General features: G+C 32.3%; 1 protein-coding gene across 5 annotated transcripts in view; it reads right to left on the bottom strand.

Annotated features, from left to right (window-relative positions):
• Positions 1 to 276: 276 nt before the first annotated feature.
• Positions 277 to 21,277, bottom strand: part of LOC125163894 (A disintegrin and metallopeptidase domain 3-like) — a 119,893-nt gene continuing 98,892 nt past the window's right edge. For 3 of the 5 annotated variants that reach the window (XM_047856174.1, XM_047856171.1, XM_047856175.1), the window contains exons 17-21: positions 17,954 to 18,040; positions 15,321 to 15,435; positions 5,731 to 5,892; positions 3,316 to 3,366; positions 277 to 362 (exon numbers count right to left, since the gene is read on the bottom strand). In XM_047856174.1, the coding sequence (XP_047712130.1) occupies positions 5,741 to 5,892; positions 15,321 to 15,435; positions 17,954 to 18,040 (354 nt within the window). In that variant the 3' untranslated portion in view covers positions 277 to 362; positions 3,316 to 3,366; positions 5,731 to 5,740. Of the gene's footprint in view, positions 363 to 3,315; positions 3,367 to 4,024; positions 4,095 to 5,358; positions 5,549 to 5,730; positions 5,893 to 15,320; positions 15,436 to 17,953; positions 18,041 to 21,277 lie in introns of those variants that run through there. The other 2 variants (XM_047856172.1, XM_047856173.1) reach the window with 2 other exon arrangements.

Raw genomic sequence — 21,277 nt, 5'->3', positions numbered from 1 at the left:
CTCAATATCCCAAAGCTTGGAAGGGATAAGACAGGGAATCATGGGCAATTGGGAGAGGTGTGGACTGTGGGTGTCCTCAGTGAACAAGAAATGTTCACATCTGGGGATGTGACAGCTTCTCTGGTTCAAAAGTTGCTTATTTTCCCATAAAGGATCACAACATGTAGAAGAATCAATAGACATAAGCCTGCATACTTTCACTGTCAGGATTTATTTTTGTTTGTGAAGTTGAAAGCTTTGAGCCATAACCAAAGAAGAGGATAGCATTTTTTTTTCTTTCTTTCTTGAATCAAGTCAGTTAACGGTGAGTGTCTTGGTAATATCCTTTCTCCAACTTACGGCTTTTTGACATTGTTTTGTCACTGTTGTAAAACAAATATAGAAAAAGAGAAATGCTAAGTTTTAATTGTTAATAAAAGTGATCTCATTTTACTATGCAACTAGAGGTATAGCAAATCATTGGTATATAGGATGCTGGTTATGGTGTCACAATCTAGGCCTGTGCTTCATGAAATTTGTAAGCCCAGGTTTCTTGTTCCTAAATTGTCTGGGATAGCCACAGTAAAAGGAAATGCTAAAAGTAGTTATTCAGAAGCATTTTAATTACACAGTTTCTACACTTCACATGGATTAAAGAAAATCACCAACAAGGAAACAGAGAGGAAAAGAACACTAAGAATATGTGAAGAAATAAATAACTACTAATTTGTCTATTTTTATCTTCAGAGGAAGAGTATTTCAAGAAGCCCTCTGTGCCTTTCCAACAGGCATCCCATATACATACAGATGGAGCTATTTTAACTAGCCTCCAGTTCTTACTGAGTTTGACTTTTTCCCCAAATGTGTAAAAAAGCAGTCCATATCATGCTGAATCCCTCCCTTACCACTTTAAAAACACTTTAACTATACCAGAAATATTTTCTCGTGTGTGAGAAAACAAATGCCTTATCATGGCATACCAGACACTTGTCTTGGTTCACAATTACCCACATAGATTTTAATGTAAATTTTAAATGTAGTAAGAGCAGAAATTTGAAAACAGGTCTGTATTTACATTTAACCTTGCTTATCTTGCTGCTTTATCAATAAACATTATTTAGGCACATTTTCTTACACTTTATATTCAAACTGCCAATTCATTGTTTGTTTCCTTCAAAATTTATTCCTAAAACTGAGGTACCATCCTTTTCCTCCTGCATTTTGCAGTAATTTCTCCACCAACTGGTTTCTCCACTTCTCCTCTTGCCACCATACAATTTTCAAGAAACCAGCCTTTTAAAGTGGAAATCTTGTGCTTGAAACCTTAATCCTCCAATCATTTCCTCCTTTCACTCCAAATAAAACACAGATAGCCCCCAAGACCTCCCACAGCCTACAGGGGTCTTACTGTCTGACCTACTCACTACTACAGTCCCCTTACTAACTCTACTCCAGCTAAACTGACATCACTGTTATTCATCAAACATTCCTGACTTACTTCTTCATTGGATCATTCACATGCTTGGAAAGCTCCTGCCTAGATATAGGCATGGCGACCTCTGCCAGCTCTATGCCTCTGTAAGGAGTTGATTTACAGCTGGAATGGAAAAGCTCTATCTTTATCTCTGGGAAAGCCTGGATGCGTGGTTTCACTTTTTGCCAAGACATTGGCAGTGGAATTTATAATGGGCTGTTTAAAATTTAAAGTAAGGAACCTTGAGACCTTGTGCATGAGGTATCTCTCTGGTGCCCATTGCTTGCCTGCACTCTCTCTTGCTGCACTGTATCCTTTACATTTAAATAAAAGCCCCATGTGAACTGAACCTGGGAGTTCAAGTACCTCCTTTTAAATATCTAAACTGAGTCAATACTTGCAAATCCTCCAATTCTTTGTTTACACATCTCTTGCTGAATAGGGCCCACTCTTTGAATTATATTTAAAACCAATTGAATTTAAAACCAGCTTCTCCCTCATCACCAAATCTCCCAATTATCCCTACTGAGAAATAAGACTATTTTTCATAACGGGTAGTAATTATGTTTTCTTTGGTAGCAGAAGATGGAGAAACAGAGATCCATTGACTTAACTCTCCATCAAAGTAAGATATGGAGGAATAGCAGATTAGTAAGTGAGTGAACTCTTGTTTTCACTCATGGTTGAATTTTTAATTTTTCCACTTATTCACAGTGATAGGTATAACATGTCAAGTATTATGATTTCTTTATGTATCGACTTACAAATTTGAATATATACAGATATATACCTAATATACAGAATATATTATATATAGATATATACAGAATATACAGAATATATTCAGATATATCTGTATATATGCAAGTATGTATATGTGTGTATATATATACATATATATATGTGTATATATATTGAATATATAGAGATGCAAACACTATCCCATCTTATAGTAAAGAATTGTCTTTCTACCCTGGAGGGACACTGCATTTATCATTTTGCCTGGCATCTAATAGATCCTCAATGATTGTAAATTCCTTCTCATTACCAGGCATACATCAAACTGTGCAAAATTGTAGAGTACTTAAGAGTTAAACCCTAGAGTCTGGTTGTCTTAAATGAAACTCTGGCTCAAACTTACTACAATCTGTACACATAGGGAATTATTTAAATTCCTTATGCCTGTTCCCTCACTTTAAACTGAGAATAACAATAACCATGGAGTCTTAGTGAGAAAGAAATGTAAATATCAGGAGTCAATCTGTGTAACTACCAATGGGAACCCCAAGTGTGGGAGCAGGATGCATAAATGCTCATAAATATTTTAAGAACATCTTTAAATTCTCTTTAAAATAATTTCTTTGGGCATTGGGGTGGCTCAGTCAATTAAGTGTCCAACTCTTGGTTTTAGCTCGGGTCATGATTTCACGGTTCATGGATTTGAGCCCTCTGTCAGGCACTGTGCTGACAGCGCAGAGCCTGCTTGGGATTCTCTGTCTCCCTCTTTCTGACCCTTCCCTGCTCATATGCTCTCTCTTTCTCTCTCAAGATAAATAAATATACATTTAAAACATTTTAAAATAATTTGTCATTACAAAAATGTTGGTTAATAAGTCTCTGGCTAATATTAGTTAACATTAACATTTCTAAATTAATACAAAACAAAATTACAAAATGAGTTCAGTCTTTGTTTTAGTATATGATATTGATAAATAAGAATCAGTTTGATGAAATGTGGAATAGGAAGTATTGTTAGAAATTTAAAAAACTATTTCATGAAATAGTTAAAAATTAAATTTTTAATTTCATAAAAATTAAAAAACAACTACATCATTTAAAATAATTTGACTCCTTCAATTCACCTTTAATTCTATGACAGGTTGCTGTTACTATTGCTGTCTTCTGATATATATCTGCATAAAAGAAATAGCATTACTTTTAGGGTTATGTAACACGTAGTCTTAAAATCAAGAAAAGTAGAAAAACTAGATTTGTACTATTTACTCCATTCACATGTACCACTATTGCCTTTGCTTCCCATATCCCACTCAGTGATCACATATCTAGCATTTGGTCTTTCTAATGTTGATCTAGGTTTTAAGAATGTTAAGCATTTAACATTTCAAACTTAAATCCATCTAGCACTTTTTTTCTATTTTGTCTACATGAAAGACAGGATGAAATAGTAGTATGTTTGATAATGCTTCTCCAAAGTTAAAAAAGACGATTTACACACAAGTCTTCAAATTCTTAAATTATCATATCTCCGATTATATTATTCTATCAAATAACTATGTAAATAACGATTTCACTTTTATTACTGAGGTCCTTAATGAGGTTTCTGTATCTTTCAGCTACATTGTTACATGCTGTGGCATTAAACCTCCATTTTTTTCCTTTGGCTCCTATACTCCTGTTGAAGAGGCATGTCATTGTGTTCACGTTCTTACTACATAGCAACAATACCTTACCCACAGATGATAAGATCAAGTTTGAACACCTAACTCAGAATTATAAATCCAGACAGAACATTGGCTGAATTTAGGTACACTTACACAGTTATTTTCTTGTATCTCTTGAGAATATGAACTAAGAAGCATTGGGTGTGGAAAGATTATTCGTATTTTATTTGAAAACAAATCTGAAAAGGATTAAGATAGGTAAACTGGACCATGTGCATTTTGGAAGAATGGATGGAGAGACAAGAAGAGATTATTTCACTCATAAACCTTTGGGTGATAGAAAGAATAACCTATTTCCTGACTGTCCAATTCATTACCATCCCTTTGGATGTCAGCTGTACGTCATTTCTTACCCTTGTGGCCCTAAAGCCACTTATTGTTGATCTAAAACTTAGGCTGTTGCGACTAGATTTTGTTATTTATGATTCATGATCCCTTACTATAATCTCTCTTCCAAAAATCAGGTTTCCTTCTAGCAACTATTCAGATTTTGTCAAGATCTCTTAAGATCACCAGAAGACTTTAAATAAATTGTAACAAATTGATGATTATGTAAATGCATATATAAATTATGCAGAATACTACATTGACTTTAACTCGTTGCTGTAACTTGTTGAGAAATAAAATTAACTAACTTGGGAAATAGAGGTGTTGGTGGAAATTTTCTATTATTTTATCTCCATCTACACAAGAAATGGAGACATTTTCCTTTAGCATGGAACAAGCCCCACTTATTTACCTTTACTTCTGCACTCTCATTTTCCTAAATATTCACTAAGCAAAGTTCTGGCTTATATTGGTGTTATAGTAGAGAAAAAAGCATTTAAGTGAAGTAATTCAGACAAAGAAGGTCAGTTACCATATGATCTCACTTATATGTGGAATCTAAAATTTTTAAAAAAAGGAAAGAAAAAAAAACCTTATAGACACAGAAAATAGAAGAACAGATTAGTAGTTGCCAGACATGAGGGTAGAGGGTAGGCAAAATGTGTGAAGGGGGTCAAAAGGTACAAACTTCCAGTTATAAAATAAATAAGTCATGGGTATATAATAAACAATATGGTGACTACAATTAATAACACTGTATTGAATATTTGAAACTTGCTAAAAGAGTAGATCTTAAAAGTCCTCATCACAAGAAGAAAACATTTGTAACTATATATGGTGACAGATGTTAACTAGACTTATTGTGGTGATCGTTTTGTAATATATACAAATATTGAATTATTATGTTTTATATATATATATGAAACTAATGTCATATATAAATTGTGTTTAATTAAAATAAAAGACCTAATCAAGCTCAGCTCTACCAAAAAAATAAAAACAATTGTGAAAGTACCTCAATTTTATTTTTAGAAATACACGAACAATATTAAGTGTAAAATGCATCATGTTCCATGTTCTTTCTTCATTATCTTATTTTTTTTTAATTTTTCTCACCTTCTACATATTCTATTTACAAAATTTGCTTCTCTGTCTCTATTACTCTCCTTAGCACAGATGAATGTCAATTCAAGGAAAGTGGGGTTGCTTGGAAAGTAGAAACTTCTCCTAAAGCAATTATAGTCAACTTGGTTTCCTATTTGAAATGCGCTATGAATTAACTGAGTATCTTCAGTTGTCTCTGGACTTATAATAACATAAAAGATACCTAACTAACTGAAATTTAGAAAAAAATCTGTGTATACAAAGACTCAATATTTCTAAACATAGCACAAACTATCCAGGAATCCCTATTTGCAATATTCTGAATTACATTTGGATTCTTCCCATATTTTAATATTAAATATAAACAATAATAAATTTATTTACCCTTTATTTTCTATTCCCTCCGGTTCCAAAGTTGTATTTTATTCCATTTAAAAGCAAGGATGGCAATTAAAATAAGGAAAGGTAGAAAAATGTAGAAACCAAACAAGAGGCCATGTTTTCGAGAAGCCACATGTTGTTTTATAAACAGGTATTCATCTCCACCTAAAAACATGAGAGTACCTTTTAACATTTTCAAAACATATATTCAAAGCATATTAGTAATTTTAACTATAAAAGCTAGGGATTCAAATAATATGTATTTTCCTATATTCTGTGACTATTCCCCAAAATCCACCACAATTACATATGTGTATGTGTATGTGTATGTGTATGTGTATGTGTATCTATCTATATCAATAACAATATTTATTTTTAAATTATTTTTTCATTTATTTATTTTTGAGAGACAGAGAGAGCACATGTGGGGAGGGGCAGAGAGAGAAGGAGATAGAATCCAAACCAGGCTCCAGGCTCTGAGCTGTCAGCACGGGGCCCAACGAGGAACTCGAACTCAGGAACTGTGAGATCATGACCTAAGCCGAAGTCGGATGCTTAACCGACTGAGCCACCCAAGCGCCCCAACACTTACTTTTAATCTTTATGTCTATATTTAATCTTTAGTTTTGTGTTTTATTAAATATATTTATTCTATTGCATTCTTTTCTACGAACTACTTAGAATTCATTAAATTAATATTCTTATTTAATAAGTTCTTTCATTAAATAAAATAGAGCAAAAAGAATGTTTTTTTTAACTAACTTAATAAAAAATTACTGACATAACTGATGGCTACTTTTAAAAACAATTAATGACTGTAAACTAGGTTAAATTTCCATATTAGCTATATATAGTGATATTGTTCTATTTTTAGCCACATTAATTAGAAAAATAAATATTCCTCTAGGTGTTATAAGTCATTACAGAAAATTAGAAAACTCTATGAAGTCTTAGTCCAGTTAAACAAAATAAATAAACCAGATAACTAAAGTACATAATGCTAAATTAAGCAATCAGAATTACCCTTAAAACAACTATGATGGCACTAAATGCAAATGAATTTAGTGTCTTTCAAAAAAAGACAAAAATTCAGTAACTTCAAAACATGGACAGAATCCAGTTATATGTTGATAAGAAGTGATCTACCTAAAAGAAAGTAATTCAGTATGTTACATGGATTATAGGAAATAAATTGACAAATATCTACAAAATATTAAAATTAAGCTCTATATAGTGGGTTTCAGCTCTCCTTTTAAAGCTCTCCTTTCCTCCCTCATCCATCAGAAAATGTCAACTCTCCATCAGTTCACCTTAACTAAAAATTATCATATTGGAAGTGGGGCTTCCTTCTCATGTCCTTAGTTACTCCAAAGGCTGATTAAAGAAATTGGACCTAATCATTATTGGATTAATTGGGCAATATCCATTACTCTAAGGAAGAAAGGGCTTCCAGTTTGGCCATGATGAACACTTTTCATTAAATAGTGCTTAACTAGCCTTTTTATAATACAATAAATAGAAACAGAAATTAGAAATAGAAATAGAAATATGAAACAGGACAAAATACATGAAGGAAATGGTTTCTGGAAATCAACAAAAAATGCAAATCTATAATATCTGAAGGAAAGAAAACATGATATATTTTATAAAAATCCAGTTTACCCATGGACAATTTACTGATCTCAGCACAGAGAATTGAAGTCCTAGAAAATACAGAATTACCACTGAGTTATGGAGGCAGAGGAAAGAATTCACAACACTCGTAATGGCTAGAATCTGTAGGGTGCAGCACTGGAGAGAAGGGGAAAGATATATAAACATATACACAGTCTGAAACAATCTAAAGCTAATTAGATGGCAGCTCTCACTGGGTTGAGGGTAGAAAGAAGAAACCAGAGTCAGAGCAGTGCTGAAAAAAAGAGTACAAAGGAGATCCCAATTTATCCACGTCCTCATGTTGCCTATATTTTAAAAAAAATGTTTATTTTATTTTGAAAGAGAGAGAGAAACAGAGAGACAGAAAGATAGAGAGTGAGCAGGGAAGGGGCGGAGAGAAAGAATCCCAACAGAACCAGATGTGGGGCTCAATCTCACAAACTGTGAGATCCTGACCTGAGCTGAAATAGATTCAGATGTTTAAATGACTGAGCCACCCAGGCGCCCTGCCTGTATTTTTTATTATAATCATCCTAAAGAATGTTAAACAGTATCTCATTGGTTTTGACTTACATTTTCCTAAAATGTTGAGCATCTTTTTCATAGTCTTATTGGCCATTTGAATTTTTTTATGGAAATGTGTATATCTTTTCCTATATTTTATTGAGTAGTCTTTTTTATTATGAACTTGTATTGTTTAAATATTCTGGATACAAATCCCATATGAGATATAAGATTTACACATATTTTCTCTTATTTGGTAGATTCTTTTTCATTTTGTATCATTTGCTCTACAAAAGTTCTTAATTTTGATGAAGTTCAATCAATCTATTATTGTCTTCACTTGTGCTTTGATGCCCTCTAAAAACATAGCCTATGCCAAGGTCACAAAGTGACCTTAGTTATGTGTGTTGTGTTTTATACGTTTAAATCTTGCATTTAGATCTATGATCTATTTTCCATTAATTTTTATGAATATTGTGATGTAGCAATCTAACTTCTTTTACATGTGGTTATCTACTTCTCCCATTTGCTGAAAAGACATTTTTTCCCCATTGAATTGACTTGGCATCCTTGTCAAAGATGAATGACTGTAAGTATGAAGTTTTATTTCTGGACTCTCTATTCTATTCCATTGAACTAATGTCTATCCTTTAGGTTATTACTACACCATTTTGATTACTTTAGCTTTGGATTATCTTTTGGAATTAGAAAGTATGTTTTCAGCTTCAAGTTTTCTTCAAGACTTCTTTTACCATTCCATGTCCCTTAAATTTTTGAATGACTTTAGGATCAGCTTATCAACTACTGCAAAAAAAAATTTTAAAAAATAGTGCTCGGGTTTGTTAAGAATTGTGTTGAATTTGTAGATCAATTTAAGGGGTATTTCTGTATCAACAATATTGAGACTTCTAATACATGAACCCAGCATGTCTTTACATTTTATGCAGATCTTTCCATCAATAATGCATGTTTAGCTTTCAGTGCATATCTTATACTTCATAACATTATTTTTAAATATTGTATTATTTTTGGTAATATAAAGGGAATTTTTCCTAATTTAATTTTTATCATGGAAAAATACACAATAAAGTTTATAATTTTAAACATTTTTAAGTGCATCACTGCCACCATCAAACACCAGAACTTTTTTCATCCCTACAAACTGAACCCTTAAATATTAATTTATCATTTCACTCCCCAAATCCCTGACAAGTACACTTCTCTTTTTTTTTCTATGAATTTGACTATTCTAGGTGCCTCATAAAATCAGAATCATCCAATATTTGTTCTAGTGTGACTGGCTTGTTTTAATTAGGATAAGGTCTTCGTATTCCATCCACATTGTAGCAGGTTTCCAAATTTCATTCCTTTTTAAAGCTGAATAATAGTCCATGTGTATGTATATGACACATTTTGTTTCTCCATTTATCTGTTGATAGACATTTAAATATTTCTACCATTTAGCTATTGTAAATAATGCTGTTATAAGCATGGGTATACAAATACCTGTTCAAATACATGCTTTCAATACTTTTGAGTATATACTTAGATGTGGAATTGCAGGATATGGTAATTTTAGGTTTAATTTTATGAGGAATCACTATACTATTTTCCACAGAGCCTGAATCATGTTACATTCCCACTAGCAACAAACAGGGATGCCAATTTCTCCACATCATTACCAACACTTAATATTTCTGAATTTTTTTTATAACAGCCATCCTAATAGGTATGAATTGGAATCTTGTGGTTCCGACTTGCAATTCCCTAGCAATTAGTGATGTTGAACATCTTTTCATTTGCTTGTCAGTCATTTGTGTATCTTCTTTGGAGAAATGTCTATTCAAGTCCTTTGCCCATTTTTTAATTAGTTTCTTTTTTGCTGAGTTTTAAGAGTTCTTTACATATTTTGGATATTAATACTTCATCAGATACATTCCATGGGTTACATTTTTGTTGATGGTATCTTTTTATAAGTAACAGTTTTTCATTATGATGAATTCCAATTTGTCTATTTTTTCTTCTGTTTTCTGTGCTTTGGTGTCATATCCAAGAAATCATTGCCAAATCCAGTGTTTTAAAGACCTCCCACGGGCACCTGGGTGGCACAGTTGGTTGAGTTTCCAACTCTTGGCTTTGGCTCAGGTCATGATCTTACAGTTTGTGAGTTCAAGCCCTGCATCAAGCCTCGCGTTAGACTCCACACTGACAGTGTGGAGCCTACTTGGGATTCTCTCTCCTCCTTCTCTGACCCACCCCTGCTTGCATGCTCTCTCTCTCTCTCTCTTAAAATAAACTATTTTTTAAAAAGACTTCTTCCATGCTTTATTATAAGAATTTTATAGTTTTAGCTCTTACATTTAAATCTTTGATCCATTTGGAGTTAATTTTTATATACAATGTAAAGGTCCAATCTCTCTCATTCTTTTGCATGTGGATATCCTATTATCCCAATACCATTTCTTGAAAAGACTATTCTTTTTCTCATTAAAAGATCATGGCCACTTTGTTGAAAGTTATTAGACCATATGTATGGTCTATAAATGGTCTATTTCTTGGCTTCCTATTTTATTTCATTGAAACATTTCAGTTTTCTTATACTGTTGCCCAAATTAATTTATCAACTTTCAAAAAGGTACAAAAGAGCCCTGGAGCCAAATGTATCTTTTTATTTTAGCTTCTACTGAACATGACTGAGAATTCAGAAATGTTCTTTACTGCCCATAATGATAAAGAAAAGAATATTGATGGAGGAAGATGTTTTAAAATTTTTAATCAGAAAAAATGCAAAAAATAAAAAAAAAAACAGAGAAGACCTCTGAGCTGTAATGGTGATATTTAAATTGATCACACAAATGAAATTTCATGGTATAGCTCATATAGTCTTCAGATAATGATATCATTTTCTCCAGCTCAAGAATCAATGAGAAACAGAATATTTCTAGTAGCAAAAAAGAAATATAATATTTTCATCCAGTTACTCATACTCTGACATGCAATATTTCATCACAAATATCTGGAACATTCTGTGTTGTAAAGAAGATCTAGAATATCCATTTTTTTTTTACAACATTCGGACATGAACACTTATACCATATGGTTCACAAGTGGACAAATATGTATACAAGGTTGATTGGAAGGAGTTAGATGGTGTAGGATCAATAAACATTAAAGTTAATAATTTTAATTGATGTTTATAAATGTAAAAAAAGTTCAATTATCATACACTATTTACAATTGCTCTAAAAAGGAAATAACAAAATATGAAATTTTAAAACATGTACAGTATCTGGTAAAAAGTACAAAATTCTGACGAAGAAAATCCTACAAAATCTAAATAAATGAAGTGACATACTGTAGATTGGAAGGGTCAATAATATATAGTAAAGATATGAAACCTTCCTAAATTGTTCCATAGGTTTAACATAATTTGAATTAAGATCACAGCAAAAAGTTTTTAAACATAGATAAGCTTATCTTGAAATGTACATAGAAAGGAGACCCTAGAATAGCCAAAACAATTTTGAAAAAGAAGAATAAAGTGGGAAAAAACACTCTTCCCAATGTCAAAGATTGCCATACAGTTACAATAATCAGAACAGTATAACAATGAAGAAAATGGCACATAGATAAATGGAACAAAATAGAGAAGTGAGAAATACACTAACACAAAAATTTCCAATTAATTATTGATGAAGGAACAAAAACAATTCAAAGGACAAGTGAATGCTTTTTCAAAGAATTATGGTGCAGCAATTGGAGACATGTTAATCAAAAAGTTAATCTCCCACCCTTTACAAAATGTAACTCAAAATCGATCATGGACTTAAATGTAAAACACAAAACTGCATCTTTTAGAAATGTCATGGCAGAAAATCTTCGGGACTTAAGGTTGATAAAGAGTTCATACACTTGGCACCAAAACCATGATCCATTAAGGAAAAGAAGTAGACTTTATCAGAAAAAGAATTAATATTTGGGGTCTGAGGGAAAACAAATTACAGATATGGAAAAAATGTATTCAAATTATCTATCTATGAAACCAAAAAACCAAAAAAAACCAAAAAAACCAAAAAAACCTCTGAAAATTCAACATTTAAAAAAACACAGTCTAATTAGAAAATGGGCAAAGACATGAACAGATTTTTCACTGAAGAGAACATACAGATGCCAAATAAACACATTAAAGACATTCAACATCATTACCCATTAGGGAAGTTCAAATTAAAACTACAATTAATACATACCTAACAGAATGACTAAAAAAACCCAAAAACCAAAAACCAAAAACCAAAACAAAACAAAAAACCAGTGATATCACCAAATATTAGTGAGGATGCCAAAACAATGGGTCATTCATATACCGTTGGTAAGAATGTCAAATGTTACAGTCACTCTGAAAAATAGTTTGGCAGTTGCTTTTAAATCTATAAATGGATTATTATTGACCCAGCAATTTCACTTTTGAGGATGTTTCCCAGGGAATTCAAATTTTACTTTCATTCATAATTTTCCACACGTGTGCATTGGAGATCTATTCATAGTAGCTAAAAATTGGCAAATATCCATCAGTAGTTTGATACATCTGTACAAAAGAACACTAGTCATCAATAAAAAGGCATGAAGTATTTATACTTGCAACAATTTGGATGCAGTTCATGGAAATTACGGAAGAGAAAGAAGCCAATCTCCAAGAGATATAAACTGTATGATTCCATATGTATAACATTCATGAAATAACACGAGAGATGGCAGTTTAGCTATTACCAGGAGTTAGCAATGGCAGAAAAGGGGATCAGTATAGCTATATAAAGGGGTAATATTAGGAGCCATATAGTGATGATACACTTTTGTCATTTGATTGTGGTGGTGGTTACACAAACTTGAACATGTGGTAAAACTGCATGAAACTGAATACCAACACCCACATATGCACTCATACACATACACACACACACACACACACACACACTATATGTATATGTATACTAGTGAAATCTGAATAAGGTCTGCGATTTTAATAATGTCCATTTCCTTGTTTTGCTACTGTACTATAGTATTAAAATATGTTAAAACTGACAGAGTCTGAGTAAAGGGTACATAGGACTTCCATCTGCATTTTTTTGCAGTTCTTTGTGAATCTATAATTATTTCAACATAAAAAGTTAAATAAAAATCACAGAGGGATATCACTGGACATCTACAACTGGCAAAACAAAATCAAACCAAACCAAACAAAAATGGCAACATCAAGTGCTTGTGACGTGTTCAACATCCATGCAGAGAAACTGGAACTCTCACTGATAAATGCAAGGAAGGAAAACTGGTACATTCACTTTAGAAAATAGTTTTGCTATTTCTTTCCTTTTTTTAAAAAAAGTTTATTTATTTTGAGAGAGAATGTGTGGGTGTGGAGGAGGGACAGAGAGAGAAAGAGAGAGAGAATTCCAGCCAAACAGGCTCCACACTTTCAGCACGTAGCCTGATGCGAGGTCTGAACTCACAAGTTGTGAGATCATGACCTGAGCTGAAATCAAATTGGACACTTAACCAACTGAGCCACCCAGGCACCCCAAAGCTATTTCTTGTAAAATTAAAAATACACTTGCTAAAAACTAAACACTAAATGACCCAGAAATCTTAGTCCTTGGTGTTTACCAGCCAAATGGTGAAAATTTACGTATACACAAAAGTCTATGTGCACACGTTTATAGCAGGTTTATTTAAAATTGCCCAAATCTAGAAATAACCCAAATACCTTTCAATGGCTGACTGGATAAGCAAATAAGAATGCATCATTTCAATATAGAAGCCTACTTAACAATAAAAGAATGAGCTATTAGGGACCGCTTGGCTGGATCAGTTGGTATAGCACACAACTTTTGATCTCAGGGTTATCAGTTCATGCCCCACATTGGGCCTGGTGCCTACTTAACAAACAAACAAAACAAAACAAACAAGCAAACGAATGAATGAACTCTTAAACAGGAATATGACCTATGACAACAGGAATGGATCTGAAATGCATATGTACTGCAAATGACATTCTGAACAAGGCAAATCTATAAGGACAAGAACAGGTAATTTGTTTCCAAGAATCGGCAGTGGGGCATGAATACAAAAGAGCAGCCAGTGGGAACTATTGAGGTGAAAGATCTATTGTGCATTGTGACTGTGGTGTTGGGAACAAAAGTCTGCGCTTTTTTCAATACTCATTGAATTATATCCCACAGAGCGAATGTCACTGTGTATCATTTTTTAAAACCCAAAGATATTTAGTAAAAAATATTTAAAAAGAGACAAGGGTTTAAGATTTTTTTCAAAATTTCCAAAGCCATATTAACCTATGGATTCAAGAATCACAGCCAACCTACGCAGGATAAATTCAAAAAGAAACATGTCTTGATAAATTGTAGTGAAACTGGAAAATCATATAAACATGTAAAATAAAAATGTATAACATAAAAACATATAAAAGAAGTATAAAAAATATAAAAGAAACATTAATCAGAAGAATAATAAGAATGGCACTGTAGGGGCTCCTAGGTGGCTCATTTGGTTGAGCATATGACTCTTAATTTCAGCTCAGATCATGATTCCAGGGTTATGGGACCAAGCCCCACAGTGGGCTCCACACTCAGCGTGGAGCCTGCTTAAGATTCTCTCTCTCTTTCTCTCTCTCCTTCTGCCCCTGTCCTCCAAGTACATTCTCTCTCTCTCTAAAAAAAAAAAAAAATGACACTGTATTCTCATCAGAAGACATAAGCTAGAATCAAAGATTACATCTTTGAACTGCTGAAAGAAAAACTTCTCAGTGTAGAATTATTTAATTCCAGTGAAAATAGTCTTTGGAAATTAAGACATTTTTATAAAACTTTTAAAGACAAAAGCTGAGACAATTGGCCACCACAAGGTACAAACAAAAAGAAATATAAAAGGAAGTTTTTTCAGAGAGAAAAAAATGACCCACATGGAAGAGTTGAAAAGCCCTTGATAACTGTAAATGGATGGGTAAATGTAAATATTTATATTAAAAATCTTTAAAATTTCATTATCTATTCAAGGCAATATAACAATAATCTATTATCAGATTTACGACATATATAAATAAAGTATAAAAGTACAAATGATGGAAAGACATTAATGAAATTATACTGCAAAGATTTTTACATTTTGAAGTTTAGAAAGAACAAATATGCTTATATATGTTCATAAATGTTCACCAAATATTTTTTAAATGTTTTGTACCATCTACTATCCATATGCTATGGATACTTAAATTTAAATTAAATAAAGTAAAATAAAATGGAAATTTAGGTTCCTCGTTGCACTATCTATATGTCAGGTGCTCTATAACCACACAGTCAGTGGAGATGCAGACCATTTCTGAAAGGGGAGAAAGCTCTTTGAAACACACTCATCTGGATACTAACTTCCTTTACTCCAAAACCCGTTATCAATACTTCCTCCTGGTGATAATGGTGATGGTTTACAATATGGAGGAGTATATCCAACATCACAGTGACAATGAAGCAAATTATTGCAAATCTGAAACCAAAACCAAATACAAAATAAGAACAATATGTACAACATAAAAATTAAATGCATTGTTCTGTTAGTCAATGTAAATTATTAAAGTATTGTAATTTGTATATTTATTTTAATGTGGCAAATATTTTTAAAATAAAATATAACAAATTCCCATGCATTAACCTCTTAAATGTCATTAAGATTTTCTTTTGTCTCGTATGTTTTCAAATAAAAGATAACCTTCTTGATAAAACTGAAATGCCTTATTCCAAAAAGGCACAAAATTATGAACCAAAAAATTATACTAATCATCAGTGAAATGTAAATCAAAACCACAATGAGATATAACCTCACAACAGTCAGAATGGCTAGTATCAAAACAATAATAAATAATAAGTAAATAAATAAATAAATAAATAAATAAATGAAAAAAGAAAAAAACAAGTGTTGGTGAGAATGTGGAGAAAAGGGAACCATTGTGCACTGTTGGTGAGAATGTAAATTAGTGCAGCCACTGTTAAAAACAGTATGGAGTTTCCCCCAAAATTAAAAATAGAACTATCATACAATCCAGTAATTCTACTACTGAGTATTCACCCAATGAAAACAAAATCACTAATTAGTATATTGCACTCTTTTGTTTATTGCAGCATTATTTACACTAGCAAAGATATGGAAGCAACCTAAATGGCTATCAGTAGATGAATGGATAAATATGCAGCATATCTAAACAACGGAATGTTGCACAGCCATAAAAAAGAAGAGATCTTCCCATTTGTGACAAGTTGGATGGACCTAGAAGATATTGTGCTAACTGAAATAAGTCAGACTAAGAAAGACAAATACCATATGATTTCATTCCTATGTGTAATCTAAAAAAAATAAATGAATAAACAAAAAAGCAGGATTAAATCTGTAAATACAGAGAACTGGTGGTTGCCATAAAGGGGAACATGTGGGGGTAATGGGCAAAATGTGTAAAGAGGAGTGGGAGATATAGGCTTCCAGTTATAGAATGAACAAGTCATGGGGCTAATAGGTACAGCAGAGGGAATACATTCAATGATACTGTAATAGCAAATGATAGCTACATTTGTGGTGAGCATATCATAATACAGAGTTGTTGAATCACTATATTCTACACCTGAAACTAATGTAACATTGTTTGTCAACATATTTCAATTAAAAATTATAAAATAGAAGTTAATATTTATTTTGAATAGTGCTAGGTTTAAAAATAGTGGTTATAAAAACAAACTTTTCCAAAAAATGGGGAAAAAACCAGAAGGAGAATCTTCCTTAATGAGACACAGATACCTAAATGTATTTTGTTAGAAATAGGAAGGTTAGAAAATACCTATACATGTAATTGAAAGAAGGGTCAGAAGCAGTAGGTTCATAGAAAAAATTAATAAGAAATTAAATTAAAATTAAATAAGAAAGGAGAGGAATAGAAAAGAAACTGTTAATAATAGGACATGTAAGTGATTTGGGAGAAATTTTTGATATAAGACACGCAGGCAGGTCACTTTATTCCTGGATTATTATATAAAATGTGAAGCATCAATATGGCAGGAGACACTAGCCACAAAATTAAGGCCAAATTTATGTTAAAAAAACAAACTACAAAATTTCTATTCCCTAGTAGATAATTTCATAGTGGATGAACAAATTAAAATGCAAATGGAAAATACGACTATACATAATGCTTAAAAACCGTATCATTAGGTAAATACAAATTAACAATGGATTTAGCATGTTATAAGTGATTTACAAAAACTGAGATGCTAGTCTGACCAGAATTTGAGGAAATGCATATTTTTATACCTGATAGGAGAGAGCAAAAATTTGTATAATATGCATTAAACACAATATAATATTTATAAAAATTTAAATAGTACATCAATGTGGCCAATAATATTTCATTAAAAATTTAACAAGAAGTCAGATGAATGTGCAAAGGTTACTGTACCCGATGTCCATTGTCCCACTACTTATAATAGTTAAGTTAAAATTTAACATCCAAAAGTCCATCAGTGAAGGACTTTTCAAATATAGTATGGAGGATATACAGGGAAATAAATTGAAGTCACTAAAGGATGAAAGAGATATGAATAGACAAGAAACTGTGCTCTCACAAAAATATTAGATCATAATATTTTTATATAAATATATTGTGTCTCTAAATATATATCAATACACATACACTCAACCATAAGCATATTTACATGTATGTATAAATATGTATGAATAATCCTTAATAAATTCATTTCCTAAGTATCATAATCTTGATATAAATTATAATAGATTACACTTCATATTGCATTTCTGTACAAAGTTCAAAGCTCATGAGGCCTAAAACAATAGCACATAAATCATGTACATATGTATAAATAATGGAATACAATTTCCTTATTTAACTGAAAGTTTTCAACATAATTTCTATGTCAAATAATTCTGAACCATATTATCTTGGAAAATATTATTGACGTGAACTAAAATAACTATATGTAGAAATGAAATAACCATTACATACCCCATGTCCACTGCAATTTGTAACTGAGTCACAATTTACTCTCTTTGAGTATGAATCCTTAGGAGTGCACCGTCCCCGGTCACAAAACTAAAATGTTAAAACAGCCAACAACAAAAATTTTAAATGTAAAGCCATGAATCGAGCAATTGTACTTTGTACAAAAATTTAATGCACAATATACTTTATATTTATCCTTCATATACTATATATTTATATTATCATATTATATTATATATATTATATTATATATTATTATACATGTATGTTTATATATACATAAATAACATGATTTGGAATTTCATGAGATCTACTCATTCTAACAGAACTTGGGAGTCCAAACGGTTTGCTATTACTTTACCACATATAAAATTTAGAGAATGAGATACTATTTTTTTCCCATGAGTACAGCTGTGAGCTTATTGATACGAATTATTATAAGAATAAAAATAGCCACCTTGTACTGACCATTTTTAATAAGCTAGGATCTGTCTTTGCACTTTCTATATATTTTTATAATATACACTAATACACACTCAAAGGAAATATTTTTATCCACATTTTAGATTTGATGAGAATAAATCTACTATTCTAAGTTCAAGCACAAGTTATTGACAAATGCAATATTCAGTGCAAGAACTACTTTCGTCACAGAGCGACATATTGATCAATGCTAAATAGCAGTGTTCCTGTCATTTTTATATTTTTTCCAACTTTAATGATAATGTCTCTTATCTTTCAAATTAGCAGTGTGACCTAGAGCAAGTAATTTAATCCCTCCATATCTCTGTTTATCCATCTTTGAATTTGGAACAGCAATTATACCCAAATTTTATAAAAGTGTAGGTTATAAGGATGAAATAATTTGTTAGACATAAAGGAATAAAAGTAGTGTCTGGTACATAGTAAATGATCACTAAACACAGAAAGTATTTTAATTATTGTTTATTTGACCTGATTTTTCTGTAAGCTCTATGTTAATACTGTTTTATCCAAATTTTAATTTAATTTGAATATCTTTAGGGAAGTCTGTAAAAATTTCTGTTGGCTTTTCTCAGGTTATCTAATAGGATATATATATTTTATGATGAATAGTCTTAAAAATCATTATTTCCTATCACCATTAACCAATCATCATCATAAAGGAAAGAATATCAGCTTGTTCAGTAACTGGAAGTGGTCTGATGAAGCCAGCAAGAATAACAAAAATTTTGGATAAACCAGCATTACCTGTGCACAAAATCATTTTCATTCTAGTGCTCCTTAAACATTGTCATTGAGGCGATAATAACTAGTCATATTTCCCTGGGCTATCTTTAGGGGAAAAATAAGCTGGAAAAGTTAAGACCCATGCTTCTAATATAATTTCCTGCAGGTAAAAGGGTCAATTTGCAGCTGGCTCTTTTGTAATGACAGCAAAAGCAAGAGACATTACAAAAGTAGTTAGGCCTGGGCAGTGGTTGGGATATGTTTTGAATATAAACTAATATACAAGATTCCTTCCTTGAACAAGATACACGGTGTCCCAGAAGCAGTCATACCATGTTTCAAAGAAAAAAAAAACACATAAAAACAACATAAGTAAATACATATTTCCTAAAGAGAAATGTGAATTACATGTAAGCATATTTTTGTATAGTCCCAGGTATGAGTAAGATAAAAGGAGTTAATTTTATTCATTTATTCATTGATTAGCTTATCTAATTTTGGACAAATGCCCCAAACATACTTCTTTTCAAGTTTGAAATGAATGTGTTGAGATATGTTCATCTTCCCTGGCCTACGTACGTGAACTAGAATCATTTCCCCTGTTCTAAGTCTTATAAATTAAAAAATTAAAAAGCTTTCTATCATATCCAATATTAAGCAAATTTGCATTGCTGGAATATGCCTATCTCCATGCAGTATACTCTTCACCCACTATATAACATATTAAATATATGAGTGTTTTATTTATACCTTCATTATGATTAATAAGGAGATATATTTTTCTTCCTGTTAATAAAAAAATAAGAAATAAAGTCTCCCCTCTCTCCCTCCTTCTCTTGCTATCTATCAAGATAATTTTTACAGGGGCACCTGGATGGCTCAATCAGTTAAGCATCCAACTTTTGGTTTCAGCTCAGGTCATGCATCTCACAGCTTCATGGGTTCGAGCCCCATGTTTGGCTCTCTGCTGACAGGGAGAGGCCTGGCTGGGATTCTCTCTCTCTGCCCCTCTCCCACTCATGCTGTCTCTGTCTCTCTCAAAATAAATAAATAAACTTTAAAAAAAAGATAATTTTTACAAAGGACCCACCTTTAGTGAGGGAAAAGTAAAGAAATCTTTCCTTTCCAACCACTCTGAAATCAACTAAACAAGAGAGAATTACACATGAAAATACAGTATAACTTTGATGAATTTTTAAAATAACCACAGGAAAATTCCAGTTCAAATTCACAGATATGGCACTCAAAACAGCTCCCCTTTTCCTAATTAATGCAAATAAAGGATCATCAGAAAGAGGCAACTGGAAGATAAAAGATTTAAGAACTTCCTGGGATTTTGAAATAAAATGAAGTCCACTAATGGATAAAATGAGGCGAGAAAGCAACATCATCAAATACAATGGTAAAAGAGAGAGCCTGGTTGATCAACTACGAATGCTCTGGAGGAGCTGCAGCCTGAGTAAGAAGGAAAAGCAGAGGAAGAAGAGCCAAAAAGGCAGGTAGGGAAGGGTGGCTGAAATGCAGAATTTTCAATGGAAGTCTGTCCACAAAACTACAGAAGTAGTTAGCTCTCATATTCACTACTCATCTCTCCTTTCTCTCAATTACAAAATGCAGTCAACACAACACTTTTATCCCAAGGGAGATTATTTAAAAGGTATTTTGTTTCCGAAAGCAACTGAATTAATGGTCACTGTAGAATTTCGACATTTCAAGTGGTCTGTCCTCTAGAAGAGTTCCTATCCAATTAAACTACTGGAAGTATAGGGTGTCTGGATGGCTCAGTCGGGTAAGCATCTGACTCTTGATTTTGGCTCAGGTCATGATTTCAGCTCAGATCACGATCTCACAGTTTGTGAGTTTGAGCCCTGCATCTAGCACTGTGCTATGTCAGTATGGAGCCTCCTTGGAATTCTCTCTCCCTCTCTCTCTGTCGCTACCCCACTCATGCTCTCTCTCTCTCCCTCCCTCTCTCTCTCTCAAAATAAAGATATAAATGTAAAAATTTTTTAAATAAAAAAATTAATAAACTACTGGAAGTATCATGGCCTAAAAGCCAGTTTCTGAAATGAAGGCTGTCATGTGACAAAGCCTTGTCACATGGAGAAGTCTGCCGAT

The sequence above is a fragment of the Prionailurus viverrinus genome, chromosome B1, assembly GCF_022837055.1.
Source record: "Prionailurus viverrinus isolate Anna chromosome B1, UM_Priviv_1.0, whole genome shotgun sequence".
NCBI classification, from domain to species: domain Eukaryota; kingdom Metazoa; phylum Chordata; class Mammalia; order Carnivora; family Felidae; genus Prionailurus; species Prionailurus viverrinus.
The sequence above is the reverse complement of the archived record's forward strand: the minus strand, read 5'-3'. Positions and strand labels throughout refer to the sequence as shown.